The following is a 26,950-nucleotide window of genomic DNA, read 5'->3' as shown; positions in this document are numbered from 1 at the left end:
GATTGGATGAAAGTATGTGTTCGGAAATGGAAAGCTCTCTGAGAAGGTGAAAATATTTCACCTAAATAGAAGGTAAGAAAGTCTTTATTTTCGTTTAATTATATGTGGTTTAGACCTTATGTGAACTAAATTGATGATACTAGCATAGGCTACACAACCAATATTATTGTCAATATCGTTGATATATATCATCGGTCCAATGACAAGGACGTTTTTTTTTTTTTGTTTTTTTTTGCGATATTGAGTTATTAACATCGTTGTGATCATACCAGTGCCCTGCATCACCTGACAAATCGGCATAAGCCAAATCCAATTCATAAGGAAGTTATGAAAATTTTTTGATTTTCCGTATTTCACGACTTGTGGAGAAAACGTGCTGGAACACGGGAAGGTTGATTTTATCATAAACATCTACGTGTTTTTAAGGGAATGTTGTCAGTAAGTTAACATAGATCAGTGGGTTAGACTTGAGACTTGTCTTTCGTAGTAGTTGTGCTGTCTAATTTGTTTCTGTTTGTCTTGTGTAGTAGTTGTGGTGTGTAGTTTGTTTATGTTTATATTGTGTAGTAGTTGTGTTTGTGTTTATATTGTGTTATAGTTGTGATGTGTTTGTATGTGTCTTGTGTAGTAGTTGTGCTGTCTAATGTATTTATGTATTTGTGTTTGTCTTGTGTAGTAATTGTGCTGTCTAATGTGTTTGTGTTTGTCTTCCTCCATTCATATTGGGGGTTAGGCGTAGATCTGACAACTCTGCACTGTAAAAAGCCATGTCAAGAATCAGCAATATAAGGCCATGGATGTTCCCAAGGTAAAATATTCCGGAGGTAAAATAGTCCCCCGTTCGGATCTCCGGGTGGGGACTACTTTGGGAGGTCCCTAGACTAAGGATAAGATCTACGGTAGGAATAAGGATATTAAATTAGGCACCTGGAATGTTCTGAGCCTTTACCGGCCTGGGGCATTTCAGTGTACAGTTAATGAGATAGTTAAGTATAAATTAGATGTAGTAGCTGTCCAGGAAGTTAGGTGGCCAGGAGAAGGGAATTGTAAAACTAAAAATTATACTTTTTTCTATGGTGGTACTGAAAATCATAATTTTGGAACAGGCTTTTTCATAAATAATAGAATTATCTCGGCTCTAAAAACAGTAGAATTTATTAATGATAGGATATCATATGCAGTTTTACAGGGTAGGTGGTGTAAAATTATTTTAATAAACATACATGCACCAACGGAAGATAAAGATGATAGATAATACTAAAGATGATTTTTATACAGAGTTAGAACAGGTCTTTGATAAATTTTCTCAGTATGATATGAAAATTCTGTTAGGTCACTGTAATGCACAGATTGGCAAAGAAGAGACATTTAAACCCACGATTGGTAAAGAAAGTCTTCATCATTTAAGTAATGATAATGGTATAAGATTGATTACTTTTGCAACCTCAAAGAATTTAATTGTGAAAAGTACCACTTTTGAACATAAAGATATCCATAAATATACCTGGTCTTCTCCAGATGGTAAAACTCATAACCAGATAGATCATATTCTCATTGATAAGAGAAGGCATACTAGTATAATTGATGTTCGTACACATAGAGATGCTGACTGTGCCAGTGACCATTATTTAGTAATTGCTAAATTAAGAGAAAGACTCTCAGTGATAAATCATAAGCAACAAAATCTAAAAGTTCTAAAATTTGATACAGGAAAGTTTACTGATGAAAGAATTAAGAAAGATTACCAAATTAAACTGTCAAATAGATTTGATGTTTTGCAGGATTTAAATGATGATGAAAATATAAATGAAACAGACGTAAATAAGAATTGGGAGCACATACGTAATGCAATAGAAATAGCAGCTAAAGAAAGTATAGGATACCATAAACCGAGAAAAAGTAAGCCATGGTTTGATAATGAATGTCATAATCTAATAGAAATAAGAAATCAGGCTAGACTTAGGTGGTTAAATAACTCTCATGATACAAATCTAAACAATTATAATAGAATAAAGCGAGAAGTTAACAGCACGTTTAGAAGTAAAAAAAGAGATTACTTGAAAAGCAAAATTAACGAAATTGAAACAAACAGCAGAGATTTATATAAAGGTGTAAATGAGCTTAGAAAGGGGTGGCAACCTAAAGTAAACTTGATAAAAAATAAAGACGGTGATTTTCTAGCTGACCCAAGCGATATTCTAAATAGATGGAAGAACTACTTTAATGACCTTTCAAATGTCCATGTAGGAGATAAATCAGAAGTAAATGAAGTACACACAGCAGAACCTTTAGTTCCAGAACCTAACTTGACTGAAGTTAAAGATGCTATTAAAAGGCTAAAGAATAACAAAGCACCTGGCATTGATTTAATACCAGCTGAGTTAATTAAATATGGTGGAAATTCATTAATATGTCAAATTCATAAATTAATTTGTTTAATATGGAATAAAGAAGAAATCCCTCAACAGTGGAAAGAATCCATAATTGTTCCTGTGTTTAAAAAAGGTGATAAAATGAACTGCAATAATTACCGTGGAATTTCTCTACTCTCAACGACATATAAAATATTATCTAACATTCCTTTAACAAGACTAACCCCATATGCTAATGAAATTATAGGTGATTATCAATGTGGATTCCCGGCCAGGAGTTGCTGATCTCCAACCGGGCGCCTCCCCAGGTGGCGGATAGGGGAATGCTATATAGATATATATATATATATAGTACTGGCATAGCCAGGGCGGACCAAAATCAGCACTGCTGCCTTGCAGGAGCCAGGGGACTGGCAAAGGCTAGGGGAAGAACACCCCAACAGAAAATTACCTGGTCCTCCAGGTTGGGGGTTGGGCGCAGGGCTAACAACCCGGCCCCATAAAAGAAAAAATGGTTCAGAAACCAAACACTATGCCTCGGAAAGGAAGATATAAAGGAAACGAACCTGGCAAACTTCTAAAGGACTACGAGATAAGGATTGGAACATGGAATACGCAAACTATGCTACAAGCAGGAAAAATGATGGAAATGACACAAGAAATGATGAAATATAAGATAGATGTAATGGCATTACAGGAGATAAGGTGGCAGGGAAGTGGAATTATAAGAAGACCAGAGTTTACCATGATATATAGTGGAACCAGAGAAAGAACTGGATTATTTGGAACTGGTTTTATGATTCAGAAAGAAACCAGCAAGAAAATATTGGAGATAGAAACAATAAATGAGAGAATCTGTAGATTGAGAATAAAAGGAAAGTTTAGAAATCTAACGTTGCTGTCAATACATGCACCAACTGAAGAAAAAGAAGATAGAGAAAAAGAGACATTTTATGAATTATTAGGAAGTACATATGAGAAAATATCTAAAAATGACCAGATATTAATTATTGGTGATTTTAATGCTAAAATTGGGAAGGAGGAAGCCATATATAAGGCTAGCGGAGAACATACTCTCCACAACATAAGTAATGAAAACGGAGCATATTTAATACAATTTGCTTTAAGAAACAATTTGATAATAAGTAGTACCACTTTCCCTCATAAAAACATTCATTTAGGAACTTGGAAGATTCCAAGAACCCAAGAAGTAAACCAAATAGATCATGTTCTCACCAATAAAAGATATAGGTCATCGATAATGGATGTCAGGAGCCTGAGGGGACCTAACATCGATTCGGATCACTACATGGTGCGAGCAAAAATAAGATTAAAAATTGTTAAAGTAGACAGAAGAAAACAAAGAATGTTAGGAAAAAGATGGGACACAGAGAAATTTAAAGATATAGAGGTGTGTGAAACCTTTAAAGCCACCATTAATGAAAAAGTTACTGAGCAAACAGAAGAGATAGAAGAGAGGAATAGTAATGAAGAATGGAAAAATATAAAATCAATAATATTAAAAACAGCTGAAGAGAAAATAGGAGAAAAGAAAAGAGAATATGGAAAACCATGGTTTGATGAAGAATGCGAAGAGGCCATCCAGAAGAAGAATGAAGCAAGAAAAAAGAAGTTACAGAGAGAAACTAGAAGCAATTGTGCAAGGTACACAGAATCAAGAAGAGCTGCTAAAAGAATATGTACCCAAAAGAAAAGACAACATTTAAAACAAAGATTAGTGGAAGTAGAGGAATTAGATAAAAAAATGAGAGAAAATTCTATCAAGCCATGTTCAGTCTTACAAAAGAATATAAACCAGAAATTGAAGGATGTAAAGATAAAAATGGAGAAATGCTGTATGAAGAAAGACAGATCAGAAAACGGTGGGCAGAAAATTTCAAAGAAAAACTGTCAAGAAGAGAAAATGGAATAGAAGCCGGAAATACAGAACGGGAAACAGAAGAAGAGGAAGAAGAAACAATAGAACCACCAACGTTAGATGAAGTAACAAAAGCAATCAGGAGATTAAAAAATAATAAAGCACCAGGAAGTGATAATATGGTAGCCGAAATGATTAAACATGGAGGCGCACAACTATACCAGAAAATACACGAGCTGATTAGTAAAATATGGAGAAAGGAGGAACTACCGGACGAATGGAGACAAGGGATTATATGTGCCATTTATAAGAAAGGAGACAAATACAACTGTAGCAACTATAGAGGAATAACATTGTTAAATGTTGGATATAAAATATTCTCGAGCATATTAAATAAAAGGATACAAGAAATAATTGAACCCATCCTTGGAGAGTATCAAGCAGGATTCCGGGAAAATAAGAGCACCATAGACCAAATATTTGTAATTAGACAAATATTAGAGAAACATTATGAACATGGGAGCGAACTACATGTGCTGTTTGTAGATTTTAAACAGGCCTTTGATAGTGTACGAAGAGAAGAACTAATTAAAGCAATGGAAAGAATTGGTATACCCAAAAAACTAAGACAACTTGTACAGATGACTCTGATGGATACCTCAGCAAGAGTAAAAGTAAAAGGACAACTTAGTGAAGAGTTCATATTTGACAAAGGTGTAAAACAAGGGGACGGATTGTCGACTACACTATTTAATATAGCATTGAATGATGCTATAAAACAGATTGACCAAAGAGGTACCATCTTTAATAAAAGCTCACAAATCTGCGCTTATGCAGATGATATAGCAATCATTGCAAGATCTATGAATAAGTTAATACAAGTATTTAACGACATGGAGAATTATACTAAGGAAATGGGCCTAGAAGTAAATATAAATAAAACAAAATATATGAAAATAGCACGAAAACCAGAAAGAAGAAAAGAAATAGAGATAGGTAATAAGAAGTTCGAGGTAGTACATGAATTCAAATACCTGGGAAATAAAATAAATGAAATAAATAACATAGGAAGATGCGTGGAAGGAAGGATCAGAGCAGGAAATAGAGCATATTATGCAAATAGAAATCTGCTGAAAAGTAAGATAATAACAAGAACAACAAAAATGAAAATATACAATACATTAATCAGGCCAGTAGTAACATATGGAGCCGAAACGTGGACGTTGACCAAAGATACAGAAAGAAGGCTAATGGTATTTGAAAGAGCAATATTAAGAAAAATATTTGGACCAACTAGAGAAGAAATAGGATGGAGAATAAAATACAACCACGAACTAGAGGAACTAATAAAACATAAAAATATAGTACGCTTTATTAAAGCCAGGAGAATCAGCTGGATAGGACATGTATACCGCCTACCAAAAGAAGCCATGCCGAGAAGAATAATAGAGAGTAAGCTATGTTCAACTAAAAGGAAAGGAAGACCTAGAAGCAGATGGAAGGAAGAAGTATGCACGGACCTAAACAAGATAGGAGTAACAAGATGGAAACAGAAATGCCAGGACAGACAGAAATGGAGGGACATAGTGGAGGAGGCCATGGCCCGACAGGAGCTGTAGCGCCGGATGGTAAGGTATCAATGTGGATTGAAACGTAACAGATCAACTACAGATCAAATTTTTCACATCAGACAGACACTTGAAAAAAAGTGGGAATATAATCAAAATGTCCATCAGCTATTTATTGATTTCAAAAAAGCATATGATTCGATCAAGAGAGATAAATTATATAATATATATAGTAGAGTTTGGAATACCTAAGAAGCTTGTTAACATGATAAAAATATGCACCAGTGAAACAGAAAGTAAAATTCGTGTGGGTATTAATATGTCTGACAAATTTACAATTCATGATGGGTTAAAACAAGGAGATGCATTATCTCCATTGCTCTTTAATTTTGCCTTAGAATATGCTGTTAGGAAGGGAAAAGAAACTAAAGAAGGACTAAAATTAAATGGTGTTAGCATTCGTTAGCATATGCAGATGGTGTAGACTTACTGGGGGATGATGTGAATACAATTAAGAATAATGCTAAAATATTTTTCAAAACTGCTAAAGAGATAGGTTTGGAAGTTAACAAAGAGAAAACTAAATATATGCTTACAGGCCGAAACCAAGTGTTAGGTAATAATCAAAATCTAATTATTGATAACAACTCGTTTGAACCAGTTTCCAAATTCAAATACTTAGGAGTAATATTAACAAATGAAAATTATATTAAAGAGGAAATAAAAAGTCTGCTTAATTCAGGAAATGCATGTTACTTCTCTCTTCATAAACTTTTGTCTTCTCGTTTAGTATCTAAGAAACTAAAAGTTAAAATATACAAAACAGTAATTTTGCCTGTAGTATTATATGGAAGTGAAACTTGGTCCCTTACATTGAAAGAGACACATAAATTGAGAGTATTTGAAAATAAGATCCTTAGGAAAATCTTTGGACCTAAAAGGGATGAGGAGACAGGTGAGTGGAGAAGGTTACATAATTTAGAACTACATAATTTGTATTCATGTCCAGATATTATTAAAATAATTAAATCAAGAAGACTTAGGTGGGTAGGCCATGTGGCACGAATGGGAGAGGAAAGAGGAGTTTACAGGATTCTTGTCGGGAACCTGATGGTAAGAGACCTGTAGGAAGGCCAAGACGAAGATGGAGGGACAACGTTGAGATGGACCTAAGGGAAATCGGTAGGGATGGAAAAGAGTATATAGAACTTGCTCAAGATAGGGAAAGATGGAAGGCCTGTGTTGCTGCAGCCATGAACTTTCGAGTTTAAGAAGGCTAGGGAGTTAGTTAGTTAGTTTAGACCTTATGTTGTTTGGAACTTCAACAGTTTGACAATCTAACAAATGACATCAAATACTAAACAAATGGGGAAAATGAAGGTGCTTTTTTAACCGTAACATTTTCAAACAAGGCAATTTTGTTTCACAATTTCTTATAAATTGAAAAAAAGACGAACAAGAAAAGATATTTAAGGCAAAAGAGCCTAAAGATACATATTTTCTATCGAGATGCATGCAAAAGTATTCATAATCACTAAAAAGGTATACAAGCAAAGAGGATGAATTTGCCATTTGTCAATTAATTACATGAGAACGGCAATTCTCAAGACTTTATTACTCTGTGCAATATCAACAATACTAAGAGCGCCTGCAGAGAGGACCAGGGGGCGCTTACCCCTCTTAGATTCCAGGGAAGACTTCATATAATTCAAATTTTGAAATTGTAGTGTGAAAATATTGATGACTGTTGTGAAAGACAGCAGATTAAGTGCTTATGCAAATTATTCTAGTGCTCAAGAAGCTATATGAAAATTCTCTTCAGTCGGGGGGGGGGAGGAGATATCACCTCACCATTCCTCCATTTTAAACACTGCTGCCCCCTGAGAAGAAATCCTGCGGGCGGCCTTGAACAATACAATTTAGAAACGAAAAATATCGAAAGTAGTTCAAGTTGCAGTAACTGAGTTCAATGAAATCGCTATGTATGGTGCCGAAGGAACAAAACACGTCAATAATCTCTATTCATCTTAAAGTTCACACAGATTCCAAAGTCATACAACTCTTTGCTCGTTCTTAGCATCCAACCTTGAAATATCCATACCTATCTCAATAGTGAAGGCGCACGGAAAAAATAAGTTATGCGGTAGAGGGCTGAAGAAATATTTTGGGGGAGCAATCACATTTAATATACACATACAAAAATGGCATATTCTTCTTTTCTGGGGGTGGACTGGTAAACAAGGACATAGGCATAACTTGGTGGGGGTAAGGGGCGCACTTTTCTTCCCAAATGTTCATGTGTATTAAAATTTACAAGTTAAGGGTACTTTTGTTAATTCCTGACACCTGAGGAGCAAAGTAATAAAAGCAATATTTTTGATTTCGAAAATGTAATAGTTACTAACAAATAATCCTGGATTTTATCAGTGTGTAATACTATATGGTGGACAACAATATGATTATGCACCTACCCAAAGTTAAGCCTCAAGCTCGATTCCATCCCAAAGATAGGCCCCAAGTTAGGCCCATGGGCAGGCAGAGGGGCGGTTTGGCACCCGATGGTGTCACTGTTCTTCAGTAGATACATTGTTCAATGGTTACTGTTTACTGAATATCGAAATTGCAAATAATTTGCAATTCCTCTTATTCCAAAGTTCTACTCTTCATTTGAGTAGCAACAATGCCACGAGTGTTAGCGATTTTCTCTCATTCGTTTCATTGTTCTCGTATCTATCCTTATCATTGCAAATATCCAAGAGAGAGAGAGAAATACGACGTTAAGAAATCAAAGAGTAGTTACCTATTTATCAAATGCTAAGAACTAGAAAGATTAAAATTGGGCCTCCCCACCCCCAGCAGACTATCTTATTCTAATATTCTAATTTGAAATTAAATATGTCTATTTTTAAAGGTTTCAACTGATTGGTTCACCAATGAATCAATACTTGCGTTCGTTACAACCACAACGAATGTAGATTCTTCCACTTTACGAAACAATACGACATAACCAAACGCACGGCCACGAAAGTAGGCGGGTGGCAGAAGTTCGCGCTGTTGCCACATCGTAGCACAATCCCGTGTGGTGTGTTCCGAGGTTTAAGAGAATGAAAGATCTCGCTGTAGAGTTGGTCTTTGTAATCCATGTGATACAAACTGACAGTATTTGCTCGAAAGGTCAGGGATGACAACAGTATGCCCCGAGAGAGGTCGGTCTGACGTTCGAACTAGACAAGGCAGCCCGGTTGACGTTGTCACACAGTGCGCGGGAACCAGCCACTTTTGTCCCGCTCTCGTTTTGCTTTTCACACATGTGGCACCAGCGCAATTCTGCCCAGCCGCCTATTTGTCATGGCCGTGCATTTAACAAACTTGCTTTGCAGAAATAATACTGTAAATAACTTGTATTTACAACTCATTACAGCTGCTGTTCTCTTCGCAAGAGAGGTCAATGAACCGATCATGGGTCCCAATAACACGAACAGGAAGTCGAAGGAAGAATCAACCCTTCCAGAAGCACCAGAAGGAGGATGGGGTTGGTTCGTAGCCTTGGGATATGCATTATCTCTTGTATGTATTACTTATTGCTGTTGTTATTGTTGCTTGACCCAAGTGTGCTTGGTTTTGTTGTAATTTTGATTGGTATTTTGACTTTGTCGTCTGTGGAGACTACATATTGCTCACAGTTTGGTCTATAATTCTTATATTATTTTTCCCTTCCTCATTAATCTTATTGCACTTGATGAATATTAATGTTAAACTCGTTCACTGTTTTTTCTTACAGTAATAAAACACACTTGCTGCTTTTTTTTACACCAAACTTTGTTCGAAAGTGTACTCTAAAAGAATGTGCTAACGAGTTGCCACCAAATTGGTGTAGCACAACACCAAATCTACTGTTCATAGCCACTATGCTTGGTGTTTGCTTGAGAGCCAACGCTGTACGAATACACCAAAGGTGGAGTTAGGCAATGTCATTTGCGAATTAATACCAAAATTAGCGTTCTACATCTTCAGTGGCCTCCACTGGGAAAAATTTAGCCGAAAATAAAGAAATGTTATAAAGTATAATAAATGTAAATAAGCATCTCACATATCTTGGCTTAAAGTTGTAACTGAACCGGATCTTCACATATACTGGGTGTTTCATAAATACTTGAGGGGTTACAAAAATGTATTGCAAGTAAACTTTTGAACTTACGTTAATTAAACCAGTCCAGAACAATCGGGGAACGCAAACAGTTTGTGCATGTATGTTTTGTTAAGCTAAGAGTTCACATCCCTGCCGCTAGGCGACACTCAAATCAGCCTCATCACATGACTTATTTTTGTGAGGTTTCATCAAAGACAGGCTGCCGCGTGATATCGCAGCCCTAAGGGAGCGTATCATCGCAGCGATAGACACTACCGACAGGCCAATGTTGATGAGAGTGTTGCAAGAAGTAGAATATCGTGTCGATACATGCTGTGTCACCCGTGCTGCACACATTGAACATTTCTAGGTTTTTTTTTAAAAAAAAAAAAACTGTTTGAGTTTATGAAACAGCCGGTACAAACCCATGTCTGAGTATTATTTGTAAGACCATGTTTGACGTTACTTTGCCTCAAGATTTTTACGGTGTATCTGAAAAGCCATTTGTTCCCTGTAATGATTTCTCAGAATGGAATTGCGGAAAAGAAGAGCTAAATTCCTGATAATGATCTAGTGCATAATTTCACATGCTGAATTAATTATACCTTACAATAATTCACATGTCTATATTATTCTAAGTAAAAAGATAATGAATATTTTAACACATAACACAAATTTACATCTTTCTGAGCCATAGTCTGATTTTGTACGTACCTAGATCTTTTATTTCTTCATTTTGGAAATCTGAAAGATAAAAGAAAATATTAATTCTTCGTTTTATATTAGATAGGTATTTTGTTTTTACTATTCACCCCGCCAAGTGTTGGCTCTAACAAAGTCACTTCGGAACAATAATTATGTGGATGTTAAAACAAAATGTTCATGTATCACACGCATACATATTTGAAAAATATATTTTCAATATACTATTCTTCATTTCACGATCATAGAGTATTTTGTATGAAGATATTATAAGTCATTACCTTATGTACGTATTATAACCTTATTTTTGAGACTATAAATAATATTTTATTTTCCAAGGTGCTATAGGGATGATGAGTTATTTTATAATGGAATGCAAATTGCACCTTACCACGAAGGTATAAAAGAGCTGAGGATCCAAGGTTACCCATATTCTTCACCCAGCTATTATGAAAATTATTACAATCATAATTACACATTATCGGTTTCTTCTACAATTTCGATCCTCACCATCGGAAAAATAATAATAGTACATTTGAATATGAATAATGCTAATATATTTTTCAAAGCAGCTAAAGAGATAGGTTTGGAAGTTAACAAAGAGAAAACTAAATATATGCTTCCAGGCCGAAACTAAGTGTTACGTAATAATGAAAATCTAATTATTGATAACAACCTGTTTGAACCAGTTTCCAAATTCAAGTACTTAGGAGTAATATTAACAAATGAAAATGATATTAAAGAGGAAATAAAAAGCTGACTTAATTCAGGAAATGCATGTTACTTCTCTCTTCATAAACTTTTGTCTTCTCGTTTAATATTTAAGAAAGAATAGTTAAAATATACAAAACAGTAATTTTGTCTGTAGTTTTATATGGGTGTGAAACTTGGTCCCATACATTGCAAGAGGAACATAAATTGACAGTATTTGAAAATAAAATCCTTAGGAAATTATTTGGACCTAAAAGGGACGAGGAGACAGGTGAGTGGAGAAGGTTACATAATTTTGAACTACATAATATATATTCGTGTCCAGATATTAATAGAATAATTAAATCAAGAAGACTTAGGTGGGCAGGGCACGAATGGAAGAGGAGAGGAGTTTACAGGATTCTTGTTGGGAAACCTGATGGTGAGAGACCAGTAGGAAGACCAAGAAGAAGATGGAGGGATAATGTTGAGATGGACCTAAAGGAAATCGGTAGGGATGGAAAAGAGTATATAGATCTTGCTCAGGATAGGGACAGATGGAAGGCCTGTGTTGCTGCAGCGATGAACCTTCGGGTTTAAGAAAGCTAGATAGTTAGTTAGTCATTTGAATATGAGAAAGTTGTGTTTCCGAAACGTAGTGTTAGAATAGATAAGAAGCAAGACTAGATAATAGAGAGTGTGCCACTAAGATTCATGCAAGTGAGAAAAAACATTGTCACTAACGTTCACATACCTTACCTTCTTAAATTAAAGAGATCTTTAATTTATGAACTACTAAACCCTATAAACCTTAGAAACTAACCCTCGTTGTCTAACAAACTAACACATTATATTCTTACAACTGTCTTTTGTTTAGATGTCAGCCACATCATTCATATCATGCTTTGGTTTTGTGTTTGAAGACTTTTTCGACAAACTTGGATATGGAACAAAGGGACTTTCATTCACTTATAACGTCTTCTTAGCTATGTATTATTTTGCGGGTAAGTAAACAGTATAATATTATTTTGTCTTTCGGAAGTAATTATATATTGTTCACTAGTCACATTTGCTTCATAACTTATAAGACATTTAATATCATTTTTTTTCTTACTTTACGTCATTCTTTTGCTATTTTTGGCTAATCGCAACGACGAGAATGAAATGTTGATTTCGTAAATTTGATGAAGGGATACTAACAAAGGAATGTCTAACCCAGGCAAGAACTTTTGTAGTGATATCATGCATGAATTGAGGACCCTATGGTACGATTTCATGTACACTGAAAAATTGACTGGAGAAATTACGGACTAAAACCGTCAAGTTTCGCTGCCATCAAAGTACCGGAAAAATTACCATGGCCGTTTTTAAAGCATCAACTGTCATTACAAAGTTATCGTAATTAATGCAATTGTATCAATGTATGTTTAATTGCATGATAGTTAGGATATGCAGATTCCTAGATTAATTATATTTTATTTTATTTTTTCAAGACATACGCTTAATGCTTTGCCAAGAAATCATTTTAATAATAATGATTCCGTTTTAAATAAATATATATTTATGGTGAACAAATGTATAATTTGTAACCATTATCTACCTGTATGCAAGACAAAATATTCAAAATTAAATAAAAAAAAAAGGTTGCGTCACGATTATTTTTAAAAATTAACAGGCTGGCTGTTACATTTTTACTGTAGAATATTGTAAATGTTACGGTAATTTCTGTAGGTTTTTGCAATTTGTTCATTTTCTATAGCATTTACTAGTAACAAAGTTACAGACACGCCTTTATACACAGTTCATAATTCACGTTTACCAATGTTGCTTGTTTCAGGAGCAGTGCTGGATCTACTCATCAGAAGATTCTCCTGCCGTCATGTAGCCATAGCAGGAAGCCTCTTGTACTTCATGGGCTACTTTCTTACTACCTTTGCCAACTCCATGATCCACATCGCCATAACCTATGGCGTCATGTGTGGTAAGATGTAAATTACAATACAGTTTTAGACAATATGACCTCACGTTTATGCACAGTATTTGTATATAAAAGATAAGTTTTATTGTTTTTAATTGCATTAAGGTTTAGATGTTTGTGAATGCATATAATTTCCACATTTCACCAATAAAAGTTACTAGATTCTGCAGCCTATATGCTTCACAGACAAATGAATTCAAAATTTGCTACATTTTTAAAGTGTCACACACGTAACGCACTTTTGTTAATGCGAGTGAGTTTTAACCAAATCAATCACTTTTGTTAATGCTTTTCATGAATACAGCCTATACCATCATACAAGTTGTTTTTTTTTTCAATTTTTAGCAGACACCACCAAATACTTCATAATTTCATGAAATCAATTCATTGTGAACATTTTCATCATGTCTAGAACCTTAAATTTTGTGGGTAAAATGTCGCACACGTAACGTTGGAATACCCCAGGAGTGTTTATTTTCAATAAATTAATGTAGAATGTAGTATTTCATTCCTTCAAGTCTTCTATTGTGATACGCCCGTACATTCACAATAAAATAAAGTTGGTTCAACGATAAATTCAAACATTTTAGCCATAATGATAGAGAATATGTCAGTAATAAAATATATTTAGTATATTTAACTTTCGAACGTCTTAGCTCCACGTAGGGAGCCTGTAATACCAAGAAATGTGGACACAGCCCCCAACATATCGCCTATTATATTTTCGTGCAACTTTAGATGGCGAATTGAAACACTTATGTCATCACATAATAATAACCATACTTTATTTTCCATTAACCTTCCCCGCCCTCTCCGTAACAAAAAAAATATATATATATATCCGTTGTGACAACTCGAACCCCCAACAAACCCACGCTTAATTCCACCAATAAAAAGTAGACCAGGATTTATAATAGCATTTATGATTTGTAATAATGCCTAATAGCACGTTAAATTGGTATGGTTCATACTGTATGGTAAATTTCATATTTCCAAATCGTCCCTCTAGGTGTAGTAGTATCGTAACACTTGCAACATAAGTTTTTCTTTCCAATGTACAGCACAATTCACAGGTAGTTTACATATGCTATTTGAGGAAATATATATTCAGGGAGAAACAATTTTCAGTTCAACATAATTATATTAATATAGGAAACATGATACAACTTGCCTTAGGATTTCTGTTATAAAATATCTCTCATTTTAAACATTACAAGCGTTTATAAATTTTCCAAGGTCACGTAATGGACACTTTGGTCATTCTGATGCATTTTCAATACAATTTTTAGTAATAGTACTTAACCCTTATTTAAACAGTAAGATTGAAGTAATATAAAATGCTTAAACTTTAATAAATGAAATGCAATATCGAGTGTAGGAACTATTAGGTACATAAAGTGAATCAGGGAAAAATGCGCCCGGGAAAAATGCGCTCTCGCAATAAAAGTGGGAAAAATGCGCCCTCCCAAGAGTAACCACATTAGAAAGTGGGAAAAATGCGCCCAGCACATATGACCAGTCAGCAGAAGAAACTGACAGCGTTTCTTGACTACTTTGTGCAACAATGGCTGCAAAATCCAAATCTACCAGTTGATGTGTGGCACTGTGGAATACAGCGGATACAAATATGACAGGGCTAGCATCGGTTTGGAAGGAACGAAGAGGAAATGAACGTACATAAAACTGGATGAACAGATTAGCAAAATTTTACATACTTACAAAACAAGCACACCCAAGGACCTTACCAAGTGCCTGAGAAGTCTGGCGTACATCCAAAAAATGGAGTAAAAGATCGTCAACGGAGGCCACAAGAAATGGAAATACAAATGTAAATAAAAACTTTAATGAAATAAAATAAAAATTACAACATATTAAATCAAAATTACAAAAGTAAAATTAAAAAAAAATATGACAACGGACATCATCTCCAGCTTCTAAACACGCCAGAAAAATGAATATTTTTACTGTACTTTAAAAACAAAATTATCTTTCCTGACAGTCCCAAACCTGTGTTAAGTGTGAGGAGAAGCTGCGTAAAGGTTGTTTTAATCAATATATTATCATATTGGTGAAGGTTGTGTGTGCTGGGCGCATTTTTCCCACTTTTCATTGTGGTTACTCTTGAGAGGGCGCATTTTTCCCACTTTTATTGCGAGAGCGCAATTTTCCCGGGCGCATTTTTCCCGACACCCATAAAGTGAAAGTTCTATGATTTGAACTTTTATCGCAGTCTAGAATAATAATTTTAATTCCTTCTCATGTTACTTGAGACTTATATTTTTAGTTCTGTGGAATCAAACATGTTGAGGCATTAAAATAAATTCCATGTTTTAAGAATTTTATCACGTTTTTAAGCAAATATTTATTTTCAATTTTCTTAGAATACTTAAAAAACCCATGCATACATGTGCGTAGGATGATCGTATGTCAAAACCCAAACTATAGTGTCGACTAAATGTCATCTTATTTAAATGTACATTTGAGTTTGGTTTGGTTTCAGTTGGTGTTTTAAGTCCACTTTGTGCACAGTAAGGCTAATCGGGACTGGGCCTACAGTTGAAAGTGGAATCCGAACCACTATGTGACTCCACAGGGTATCGAACCCGGGAACCCTTGATTTCAAGACGACGACGCGACCTGCGCCATCGGGGAGGCCTAAATGTACATTTGATTTCCATAAACAAAACAGAGAACACAGCTTAGCAATCAATTCAATATATTTATTCTGGAATTCTATTTTACAGGAACTGGATTAGGTCTACTGATTCCTTCTGGATTCACAACCTTAAGCAACTACTTCGTGAGAAGACGTGTCACCGTGATGGGAATATGTCAGTTCGGGATTGGACTGGCGAATATAGGAGGACCAATGGCAGCTGAGATTCTTCTCGACCATTATGGCTTCCGTCCGGCCGTCGCCCTGATAGCTGCCTTCAGCCTTCACACTCTAGTGGGAGCTTCCTTGTACCGACCAGTGACGCGGCATAAAAAGACTTTGAAAATTAGTGAGCAAGATGAACCACTCGTTCTTCAACTAGACAAGAAAATTGAAATTGTGCCTATTTCCGCAACATCGAAACAATCACAACAGACTTCAGACATCACACAGACAGTGATTAACAATAAGTATCTGTCTACAATAACTTCTAAAAAATCTTTGTGGCTGAAAATTGTAAAGACGTTTGACCTGGACTTCTTAAAAGACTTCAACTACGTTAGTGCAGTCCTTGGTTTAGCAGTGGCGTTCATGGCCGAAGTTAACTTCCAAACCATATACCCTCTACATGCCTCTTCGATAGGATTCGACAAATCAAAGACGGCTATGGGTTTAACAGCGTACTTGGGGGCAGACTTGTTTTCAAGGCTTGTTTTCCCAATTATGACAAACCGATTCAAGTTAACTAACAGGACTGTATTTCTGTTTGCAACTGTGGTAGGAGTAATTTCCAAAATTAGTAAGTATCATACGAGGGTTACAGCAAATGTCATGGCAACCATTTTTTCCACGATAATGCGGGTCAGGCAAGAAATTATAAAATATACAATTGAAAGGTCACAATATATGATAACGTTTAATGTATGAATTTTGAACAACATAGAGATCTGTGTCAGGATAGAGAAAAATACAAATACGCGCAGTCACAGGTCGTCCTGAACGTTGCATGTCGGCAGTTGCTTCTCTTCCACGCCCGAATGCTGCTACCCCTCGCAACAGTTCGGTATGGTAGAGCATAGTTTCCTAAAGCTTCCACAAGCTCAGTATGACACTCTCTCGCATTCCTTCCACGGAGAACTGCTACTTTCACATAAGAACGCTGTTCATGCCGGGTCACATTCATCCTGCACGACTGTTAAACAAGCACTGACTTCCCACTTCCGTCTGTTCAATGTCTTGGCAGCCACTACCATCTAGTGGTGGCACAATACATTGAATGTAACGGGGTCTCCACAGTATATTTTAAAATTTCTTGCCTGACCTGCATTATCGTGGGAAAAAATGGTTGACATGACTTTTGCTGTAACCCTCGTATATCACTCATTCTTCACTATGTGCAGTAGAACCTTTTGGGGGATACAATCCATTTACCACAGCCAGTAGTGAGTGACAACTTCTCTAAGCACGTTTGCACACGTACCGATAAGATAGACTGCTTTTCCTGCCTCTATATCGAGTGCACCAAGAAACAACGGGGCTAAATGGGAGAGGCGCACACGTAGCCCGACATGACAACTTTCCGGGAAGGAACTTTGGATGGTGGGTATGCGTTCGGAGCTCTCCTCGACACATCGCGAGTCGCGACCAGCCCCCTGCGCCTCGGATAATGAAAGATAAGACAGACCCAAACCATAAAATTTAGCTGGAAGTTGCTTTGAAGCAGGGCAGAGATGCCAACCCTAGCATAAGGATGCTAAACCTAGCACAATATGAGTTTCGTTCACACCTAACACTCTGTGTTTACATAATGGGAAAATCTAACATGATTTGCAAACAAACTCCTCTGGGAGGGAGAAATTCGCTTCAAAAAAATATATTTTGCAAATTAAAAATAAAACGACATCCAGATCTTATTTCTGGCCAGGGACATGCCTTTCCAACCACACCCTCTCCTCTTCATCTTCTATTTATTCTCCCGTTTACCTTGCGAGGTCTCTCTCTCTCTCTCTCTCTCTCTCTCTCTCTCTCTCTCTCTTTCTCTCCCCTCTCTCTCCCTCTCTATAGAGAGAGAGATAGAAAGAGAGGGGGCAGGAAGAAAAGGAAGAAAGAAGGAGAGAAAGAAGGAAAAGAGAAAGAATGAAAGAAAGAAATAAGGAAAGAAAGAAAGAAAAAGAAGGAAGGAAAGAAAGAAGCGAGAGAGAGAGAGAGAGAAAGAAGAAAGAAAGAAGGAAACAAAAAGAAAGAAAGAGAGAGAGAGAGAAGGAAAGAGAGAATGAAGGAAAGAGAGAAAAAGAAAAGAGAGAGAGGTGTAGGAAAAAGGAGAGAGATCCTTCTTTCTTTCTTTCCTTTTTTCTTTCTTTCTTTCCTTCTTTGCTACCTAATATTTTATGGCAAGAGTCGGTATAAAGTTGCGGGGCACAAATAAAACAAATGTTCCTCTTTGTAGTCGATGAATCATCTCAAACTCTCTCTGGTTTAATGTTGAACTCATCTCGGAAAAAATAGATGCATAACTTAAAATTACAAATTATATCAATAATAATAATTCATTGTTATCATTATTTAGATCCTAGCAGAATGTATCAGTATTTAGCATAACTTCACAGAATAAACTACTTCTTCTTATCGAGAGGTGGGCAACGCAGGGCAGGAACCATCAGGCTTTCGTGCCTTCCTTCCCGACAAACGAACGGTACGTGTGCAAACGCGCTTCCAGGAAAGGTGTCGTGTAGGACAACGTGTGCAGCTGTGTCAATAACCCCCGTTGGTTTCTGGTGAAGACGATATCGAGGAAGCAGACTGCACCGATGTTATGGGTACGTGGGTTCAGAAAATTTACCACCACGACTTTGAAACTTTACTATGGAACTAAAATCATCGTTCGGCCCTTCCCCATCGCTGCTTCATTGCAAGTAGACCGCTATTAGTCGGTTTGGAATCGGCATGCTACGCGGCACAGGTCGACGACATGTACCTCGGAGGTAATAGTAGTAAAGTCGTTGCCTTGAAATCAAGGAGTACCGGGTTCGATACTCGTGGAGACACATAATGGTTCGGATTCCACTGTAGGCCAGTCCCGATTAACCAATCTGTGCAGAAAGTGGACTTAAAACAATGATTCAAACATATCAACAGGTAATAATTACGTACTGCCAATAACAATGCTGGTTTTACTGCTACTACAAGGGAAAGTGTCTATATGTTTCACTTTTCAAAACGTGAGGCCCTCGCGGATATACTCGTACAGTACCTCACGTTTCCTAATGGCAACGAAATCAGAGCAATGAACTAGATTCCGTCGATGTACAATAAAGCAAATATCAGAGGGAAATTTTTAAATTTTGTCCATATTTAAGTGCATATGAATGTACAGTGGGATCCATGAGTATTACCGTGCAAATTGTCCATCACCATGTTCGTGCACTTTATTTGACCCAATAAGAGCTTCAAGAATTAAAAGAAAACTCAAAACAAGCTGTTGATAACTTCTGCACCAGCATACATAAAGATCCATCGCTTAAAAACACACAGGATGTAAGTTAAAAATTAATGAAAATAGTCATGGACAATTTGCACGGTAATACTCATGGATCCCACTGTACCACATACGAATAATATACGTAATAGATTTTTGGATCCAGGACAATTAGCTCTATATAGCTCTATGTGTACGCCAATCTTCTTCGGGGGTGTGCGCCTCGATGAGTGTCAACAAACTCAGTTGCGAAGTAAAAGCTGTAGGGGTAACATCGCTCTCCCGTTGCAACGTTGCCAAGCGTACGTCTGTATCTGTCCGTTGTTTTAATTAGCTTGTTTATACAGTGTTTGGGTATTTCGTGTACTAATGTCCCGTGCTTTGTGTAGGCTACTATTGTACAACTTGTATCCAGTAACGGCGCTGTTCAACTCTCTCCCTTTCTCGTTTTACAGGACGTTTGGCAACATGCTGTGTATCCGACGCTCATTTATTTGAGTCTCCCTTATCGCACAACATTTGAGCATCCTTGCGTTTTGACGTCACGGGAGAATGCTTTTAATTTTAGGCTAAATGCCTAGGTTAGGCTAGCTAGTTTTAGTTTCCTTAGCATAAATAAAGAAATCAGTGTATTTATGCTAATAGAACCAAGCCTAACAGACCTAACCTAACAAGGTAGGCATTCCTCGTCTGACATCAGAACGAAAGGTTGCTCAAGTGTTGTGCGATAAGGGAGCCCCCCCGCTCGCAACATTCGGGTGCTACGTGACACGAAAATGCTCGACATCAGTCGAAGAGAATTCAACTGATCGCTGATTCGTTCACAACCGCCAGCTAGAAATGCGAACGGTAGAGGCCCAATGGTCTTCCTATTAATACGAAATAGTTTTCATTCTTCCTGTGTATTTAATCTATGGTTTGTTCTTACAGCCCTGATGCAAGTACAAAGCTACCCTGCGGTGCTGGCGGTAACAGCCTTCTGCGGCTTCTTCAGAAGTCCCGTGCTCATAAACCCTCCTCTGGTGATTGCTGAAATATGTCCTCTGGATAGGCTACCCGGTGCTCTAGGACTCAACATGGTCATTAGCGGAATAGTGACCATAGCTCTGGGACCGATTCTTGGTAAGTTAAAATCAGGGTTGATAACAATTGAATTCTAAAACAAAGACAAAGAACGGAGAATGCCAGGTGTGAGGTGTCTATCAAAATGGCAAGTGTGATGTGGCTTATACAAGGAGCATTGATGAATGTACACTCATCGCCAATGAAAATGGTACACCTAGATCCTGAAATACTCGCTTCACTGCAAGGCGTTACGTGTTAGAAGTTGCCATTCAAAATTTACTATTAAAATCTACTTATCGTTGTAGAGTTAGGCAACACACATAACAGGGAAGCTAGCACTAGGTGTCCCATTTTTATTGCTGGTGACTGTACATTACAAATAAAAGGGGGTGGCCAGAATTAAAGTTACCCAACTCAGAGCCCTTTGTAGCCTGTTTGAAGCATCGTAGAACTCTGAAATTTGGTGAATCCACTATGCAGACCATGGGGAAGAGGATGGCGATAAAAAAATATTTCAATTTTCCGCCACCAGGTTGAAATGTGCCACTGTACTTCCATGATGGGTTGTACAAATAATCACGTTAAGTTATTTAGCTGAGTTATTAATTAGAAAGACATTTGTTAGTGGCTTGAAGTTGGGAGAAAATAATCTCTCGTTTATTGCAAGATTGCAAGATAAAGGCAAATCCATAACCAATTGGAGCAGTTTACGTCATCATTACAACCCATCATGGAAGAACAGCGCCACATCTCAACCTGGTGGCGGAAAATTGAACTATTTTTATCGCCATCCTCTTCCCCATGGTGTGCATAGTGGATTCACCAAATTTCAGAGTTCTACGATGCCTCAAACAGGCTACAGAGGGCTCTGAGTTGGGTAACTTTAATTCTAACCAGCCGGTATGTTGACACAAATAACACTGCACAACAAATTTGAAGACATTTTCTGTCCTTTAGATGAAATCATGTGATTTGGACTAAACCAAGGATACAGAATTGAAGTGTGAATACCGTATGCTTCTATCACGCATCATTTTCATTGGACAGCCACCTGATGCATTGCTACAAGTATGTGTGAAAGGCATATTACAATACACTGTACAGTAAAAAGGCACAGTAATAATACCTACAAAAATGACATTGTGTAGCATTAATGCTTCTACATATCTGCAGCAGTCTCCCTGATGATATACCAACAAGAGTTACCAAACATACTGCCGTTCCAACGTCTTCTGAAAGGCTTTTCAAACGCAGGAATGTCCTGGCGGAACCTTTCACCATGTACATCACTGACTGTTCCCAGGTTTAACGGTGAAAAGCCCACATGTGAGTCCAGAAAGTGTAATTTGAGGGACAACTGGCACCGCATGAGAAATAAATATCAGTGCACCATGTCACGAACTGCCATAATTGTGTGCTTTGACATTGCCCAGGAAACTAGAACACTCCAACCATTGATTGAATTAAATTTTTTTGGTTGCGTCTGCACGTGTGGCCGTTTTGCACCCTTCAATATATGCGGGGAAATATCCCATTATCTAAGATTCTTACTTATAATATAAGGGGTGTAAAAAGCACAAGGTTGTAGAGGAGCCTTTACAAGACCAGCTCTTCTCAAAAGCTAAACTTATTTGCCAAAACACTGTCATCATATTCCAACAGGGTTGACAAACAGCTTTGAAGATTAAAAGTCTGCAGGAGGAAATCAAGCAAGATCGGCACATTCAACAATAATATGTAGAATATTACAATATTACAAATTCGACACATCAGGGGATCCAATCCTTGCAGCAAGTGACCAAGCAACGACACAGTCGTGTAGACTGTGTCCACTACACAGTCAAGTAAGAATAACTTCTTCTTCACTAGAGAGACGGGCGAAGAACGCCATGCACCTATGGTGGGCTTAATCGCGTGAAGCTTCTTCCTCGTTGCCGCATCCCACATTTTTGGGCTATTCAATTGGATCTCGTGACATGTTCTTGGTTCCAGGAATATATGCCTGTCGTGGCGGCCAGTGCTTACGGACATAATAATTAGCGCTCTGTCCCACCCACAAAGAAAAACAGTATTTCATGTAACGTTTTTGCATGCACCTTATCCTGTCATACCAATGTACAATTTAGAGCATTCATTCATTCTTTGTAAGACAGGAGAAACACGCTGTCGTGTTTTTTTTTGTACCATACGTTTCTTATGTAATTATCAAACTTTGTGTTTTTGGCTAAATGGCACGTGAAACACAGAAACAAATTGCAGATTCGTTTTCGTCATGCTCAAATACATTAGAATTTTCATCTAAAGGACAAATTTCGTGTTGCGCAGTGTAATACGACGGTTATTTTTTTAAGTAAGGTCTGTGCAATAAAAACGAAGTAAGTAAATGTTTTTCAGAAAAGCATTTATTTTCTGAATTTGCATTACACTTGTCTATTTTTCTACATAATTTCCTTGCTGGTTTAAATATTTATAGTAACGAACTACGACTTTTTGCATACTCTCCTCATAGAACTCTGCCGCCTGTGATGATATGCAGTTACTCACGTCGTTTTCACTTCTTCATCAGTGTCTAAACTCTTGCCGCCCAGGAAGGTCTTCGGGTGGCGGAAGAGGTAGGTGGTAGTCGCTAGGCTCAAGGTCTGTTTGTGAATACCGTTTGAAATTGCGCGTGAGCGTGGCAATGAATGCGCGCGCAGGCTCCCGGTATTATTTGAGCAGCATCATGCCAACTGTGTTCTGGGATAGGTAGGGTGTTTTGTTAGTGGACTTTTTGCCGCAAGGAACAACAATTAACTCCGTGAGTAACTGGCTATCATCACAGGCGGCAGAGTTATATGAGGAGGGCCGGCCCCCGTGGTAGAGTGGTTAGCACATCGCGCTACGACGCAAGGGGCCCGGGTTCGAATCCAGACCTGGGCATGGATCTTTGTGAGTGTCCATTCATAAATTTCATCATATCATCACTCATCCTCATCTTGACAAATTAGCCAAAAGTGGCACAAGAAGAGAAGTAAAATAAAGCAATTCAATCAATCAATCAGTCAATCTATGAGGAGGGTATGCAAAAACTTGTAGTTCGTTAAGATAAATGTTTAAAACGGCAAGGAAAGTATATAGAAAAATAGAGAAATGCATGTAAATTCAGAAAATAAATGTTTTTTAAAAAGAACATTTACTTACTTAGTTTCTATTGCAAAACGGAACTTACTTAAAAGATAACCCTCGTATATATAAACATAAATTGGGCACTATGTTCTTATTCTATAGTGCACTAATGATACAATATTGTATAATGTATCTAAATTGATTTTACAAAATTATTTACTTGTTGCAATGCTTTAATTGATATAAAGTATATTCCATCAGTAATTTTTTACTATACTTTTAAAGGCCACGATTCTCTCAATATTTTTCTAACTATTTGGTAACAAATTGTATAACTGGATACCTGTACGCTGCTGTCAACATATAATTTGTAATATACTGTCACCGGCATTAAAAATCGATACCTACATCCCAAAATATTTGCTTCCTTGCAAGACGTTATGTGTGTTGCCTAAGTCTATAGCGTTGGTAAAAGTTGCCATTGAAAATTTGCTACTAAAATGCACTTATTAACGTGGATTTAGGCAACACACAACAGCCTTGCAGGGAAGCGTGCTTTCAGGATGAATGTGTCCCATTTTTATTACTGGTGACTGTACATGCCCTAATTCTCCTAAGGGGAATAAAAAGTTCTCAATAAATTAATATTATACAAATGAAGCCTCATTTACTGAATATCATGCAAAAGCATTTAATCAAGCGTCACTAAAAATATCCACAAACATAAAAAAGGCATTAAAATTTTGCATTCCTGTTGTTGAGCATTATGGGTATTACTTCGAGTTATTGCGGAGGAGGAGATACATGATTATAAGACACCAATATCTTCCAATACATTTTTCCGGATTATTGAAGGGACCTGTTCCCCCTGTCCTCCCCACTAACGACTCCCGTGGTATTTATTATGTAACTAATTCGTGTTTTATATTCTAATTCGCAGGTTTGATTCGAGACGTGAGCGAAAGTTACCCAACGTGCATTTACTCTTTATGTGCAATGGCCCTTATTGCCCCCTTTTTAAGAGGGGTGGAGTACATAGTAACGACTTGTAAAAAGGAAAGAAGCAAATCGCCGATATAATACTCATGACCTGCTTTTTAAGTTTGCAAAACTTCATTGTTTGTACTCATGCTATGGTAATTTATAACTTGTCTTAGATCAAATTTTGTTTTAAATTTTGTATAGAACCATAGAATAAAAGTAAAAACAAGAAATGTCCTAATTATTTTATGCTACTTTCGCATTTAGCGAAAATGGGTACTAAATAGATGCTCATGTGCTAAGGTTGACGGAGAGTTAGAAGGAGAACTGTTCTTTTTCAGGAAGGTAAAAATGCAATTCACTTACTGCGGACAGTTGGAGGAAGTACCTACATACACAAGAGTTGGAGTTTTTTCTTATTTAAGTCCACTTTATGCATAGTAAGGCTAACCGAGTCTGGGCCTACAGTTTAAAGTGACTTCAGAACCACTATGTGTCTCCACTGGGTATAAGATGCAAGAGAAAATAGTTATGGACAATTTATCTCGCAATACTTGTGGATCCCACTGTACAAGAATTTTCGTTGATATAGGTTTGGAGCTCTCAGAAGTGTCCACAAAATGAATGACGATTCTAGAGTGTTTCTTTTAATTGAGGCTTTACAAGGATATATCAACTTAATTTACGCATATTTTTTTATAAATAACTCATATTTAAAATAATAGTTTCATTCGTCAAAATGTGCCAGGTTTTGATTAGTAACCATGGAATTTATCGCGGTTACACAGTAAACGCATCTTCAACGTCATTTATCAATTGCTGGTAGTTACCATGGTTACCCTCAAACTGGAAATTTCTGATGTATCTGATTAAGCCTACACTGATATCATAGATGCTGCTGTTATATTTCACACAAAACTCTACATATTGCTCGGTATACTCTTGCCCTATCTATTGGAATTATTGCAATATCATAGTAAATATTTGAATATATTTTAAGTGACTGTCAATAGACAAATAGAAGCATTTAACTTTTATTGAACAAAGGAAGAAAAGTGAAAACAGTTAACAGAAAGGAAGAGATGTAGGAACATAGGAAGAAAGAGAGAAAAAAATATGAAGAAATGGACAACGAAAGAAAGAGAGAGAAAGATAAACATAGAAACGTGAGAAGAAAAGGAAAACGAGAAAGAAATATGTGGATAAACAACAGTAAGTAAGAAACAGAAAACAAGAGTGATAAAGCAACACATGGGAAACAGAAAGATGCATAAGATAAGAGGAGAGATATAAAGAAGGGAAGAAAAACTGAAAAAGAGGAAAGTGTTTGGAAGAGAGAAAGAAAGACATGAAGAACGAGGTAAAGAAATAAGAAATATAGAGAATCAGTAAGAAAGAAACAGAAAACAAGAGTGATAGAGAAACATAAGAAAAAGAGAAAGAAGCATAAGTATCGGGAGAGAAAGTAAAGGAACAAAGACGGATGGAAAAATTTAATACAACAGAAAAAAGAATGAAACAGAAATATAGGGAGGAAAAAAGTGATTAAGGAAGGAGTCGAGAGAGAAACAAGAAACAATGAGTGAGAGAACCTAACTCCCAGACCACCAAAGTAGACCTACCTCAAAAAACAAACTCGTATTTTACCTTTTACTGTTAATTTTATTTGTATTATTATTATTATTATTTTACAAATCACAAAATTGAAATTGAGTGAAAATAACTTGGCGCTGTTGACAAATTCCGACTTGAGTCCACTATTTGAATAGAAATTGGATTCACCTTGCTTCCTTTCCATAAACATCTGTCACCATGGTGATGAACAATTCATCATCTTTTTGCAGTTTTTCACGATGCATAGATATCAAACAGAGACCACTTAATCTGCACCAAAGGTCCATGTTTTTACGCGTCAAAGGGTACTGTATGAAAAAAGTAATTCAAAATTGTAGCCCGTGAATTATCTAGGTCAGATGCCGACTTTGGGAAATGATTTTCGACTATTCGGGATCCGAAACAGTGAAGAAATTCCGAAGGGTCGTAGTTTTTAAAAGTGGTTAATTCTTGATATTTTTGGCGCTAAAACTGTATAAAATATATTGAAATTAACAGTTTTTATTCCTGAAGTGCAAAAACAATCACTTTAGGGGGGGGAGGGAATTTGAGTGTAGAATTCGATATTTTCACCGCGTTCAGAAATCTTAAGTTTCCCGTTCCGGAACTGGTCCGGAAATTTCGAATTTTCTCAGTCCAGAACGAAGGAATTATAAAAGTTCTCCTTCCTGCAGTCAGATGATTCTAATACCTGTGGTAAAAACGTTCTCTCCTTACTTTGTTAGAAACAGTATCA

The 26,950-nt window shown here is 36.7% G+C and overlaps 1 protein-coding gene across 1 annotated transcript; it reads left to right on the top strand.

The window, feature by feature from the left end:
• Nucleotides 1-24,699, top strand: LOC145985389 (monocarboxylate transporter 12-like). Its single transcript, XM_083119362.1, has 7 exons — nt 1-72; nt 9,241-9,386; nt 12,218-12,344; nt 13,178-13,321; nt 16,063-16,773; nt 20,380-20,571; nt 24,560-24,699. Exons 2-7 carry the CDS (start codon nt 9,279-9,281, stop codon nt 24,697-24,699), a joined length of 1,422 nt encoding a protein of 473 aa, XP_082975488.1. The 5' UTR covers nt 1-72; nt 9,241-9,278.
• The last annotated feature ends 2,251 nt before the right edge of the window (nt 24,700-26,950 follow it).

Source organism: Lepisma saccharinum, chromosome 3 (genome assembly GCF_977018435.1).
Source record: "Lepisma saccharinum chromosome 3, izLepSacc3.1, whole genome shotgun sequence".
In the NCBI taxonomy this organism is placed as follows: domain Eukaryota; kingdom Metazoa; phylum Arthropoda; class Insecta; order Zygentoma; family Lepismatidae; genus Lepisma; species Lepisma saccharinum.
The sequence above is the reverse complement of the archived record's forward strand: the minus strand, read 5'-3'. Positions and strand labels throughout refer to the sequence as shown.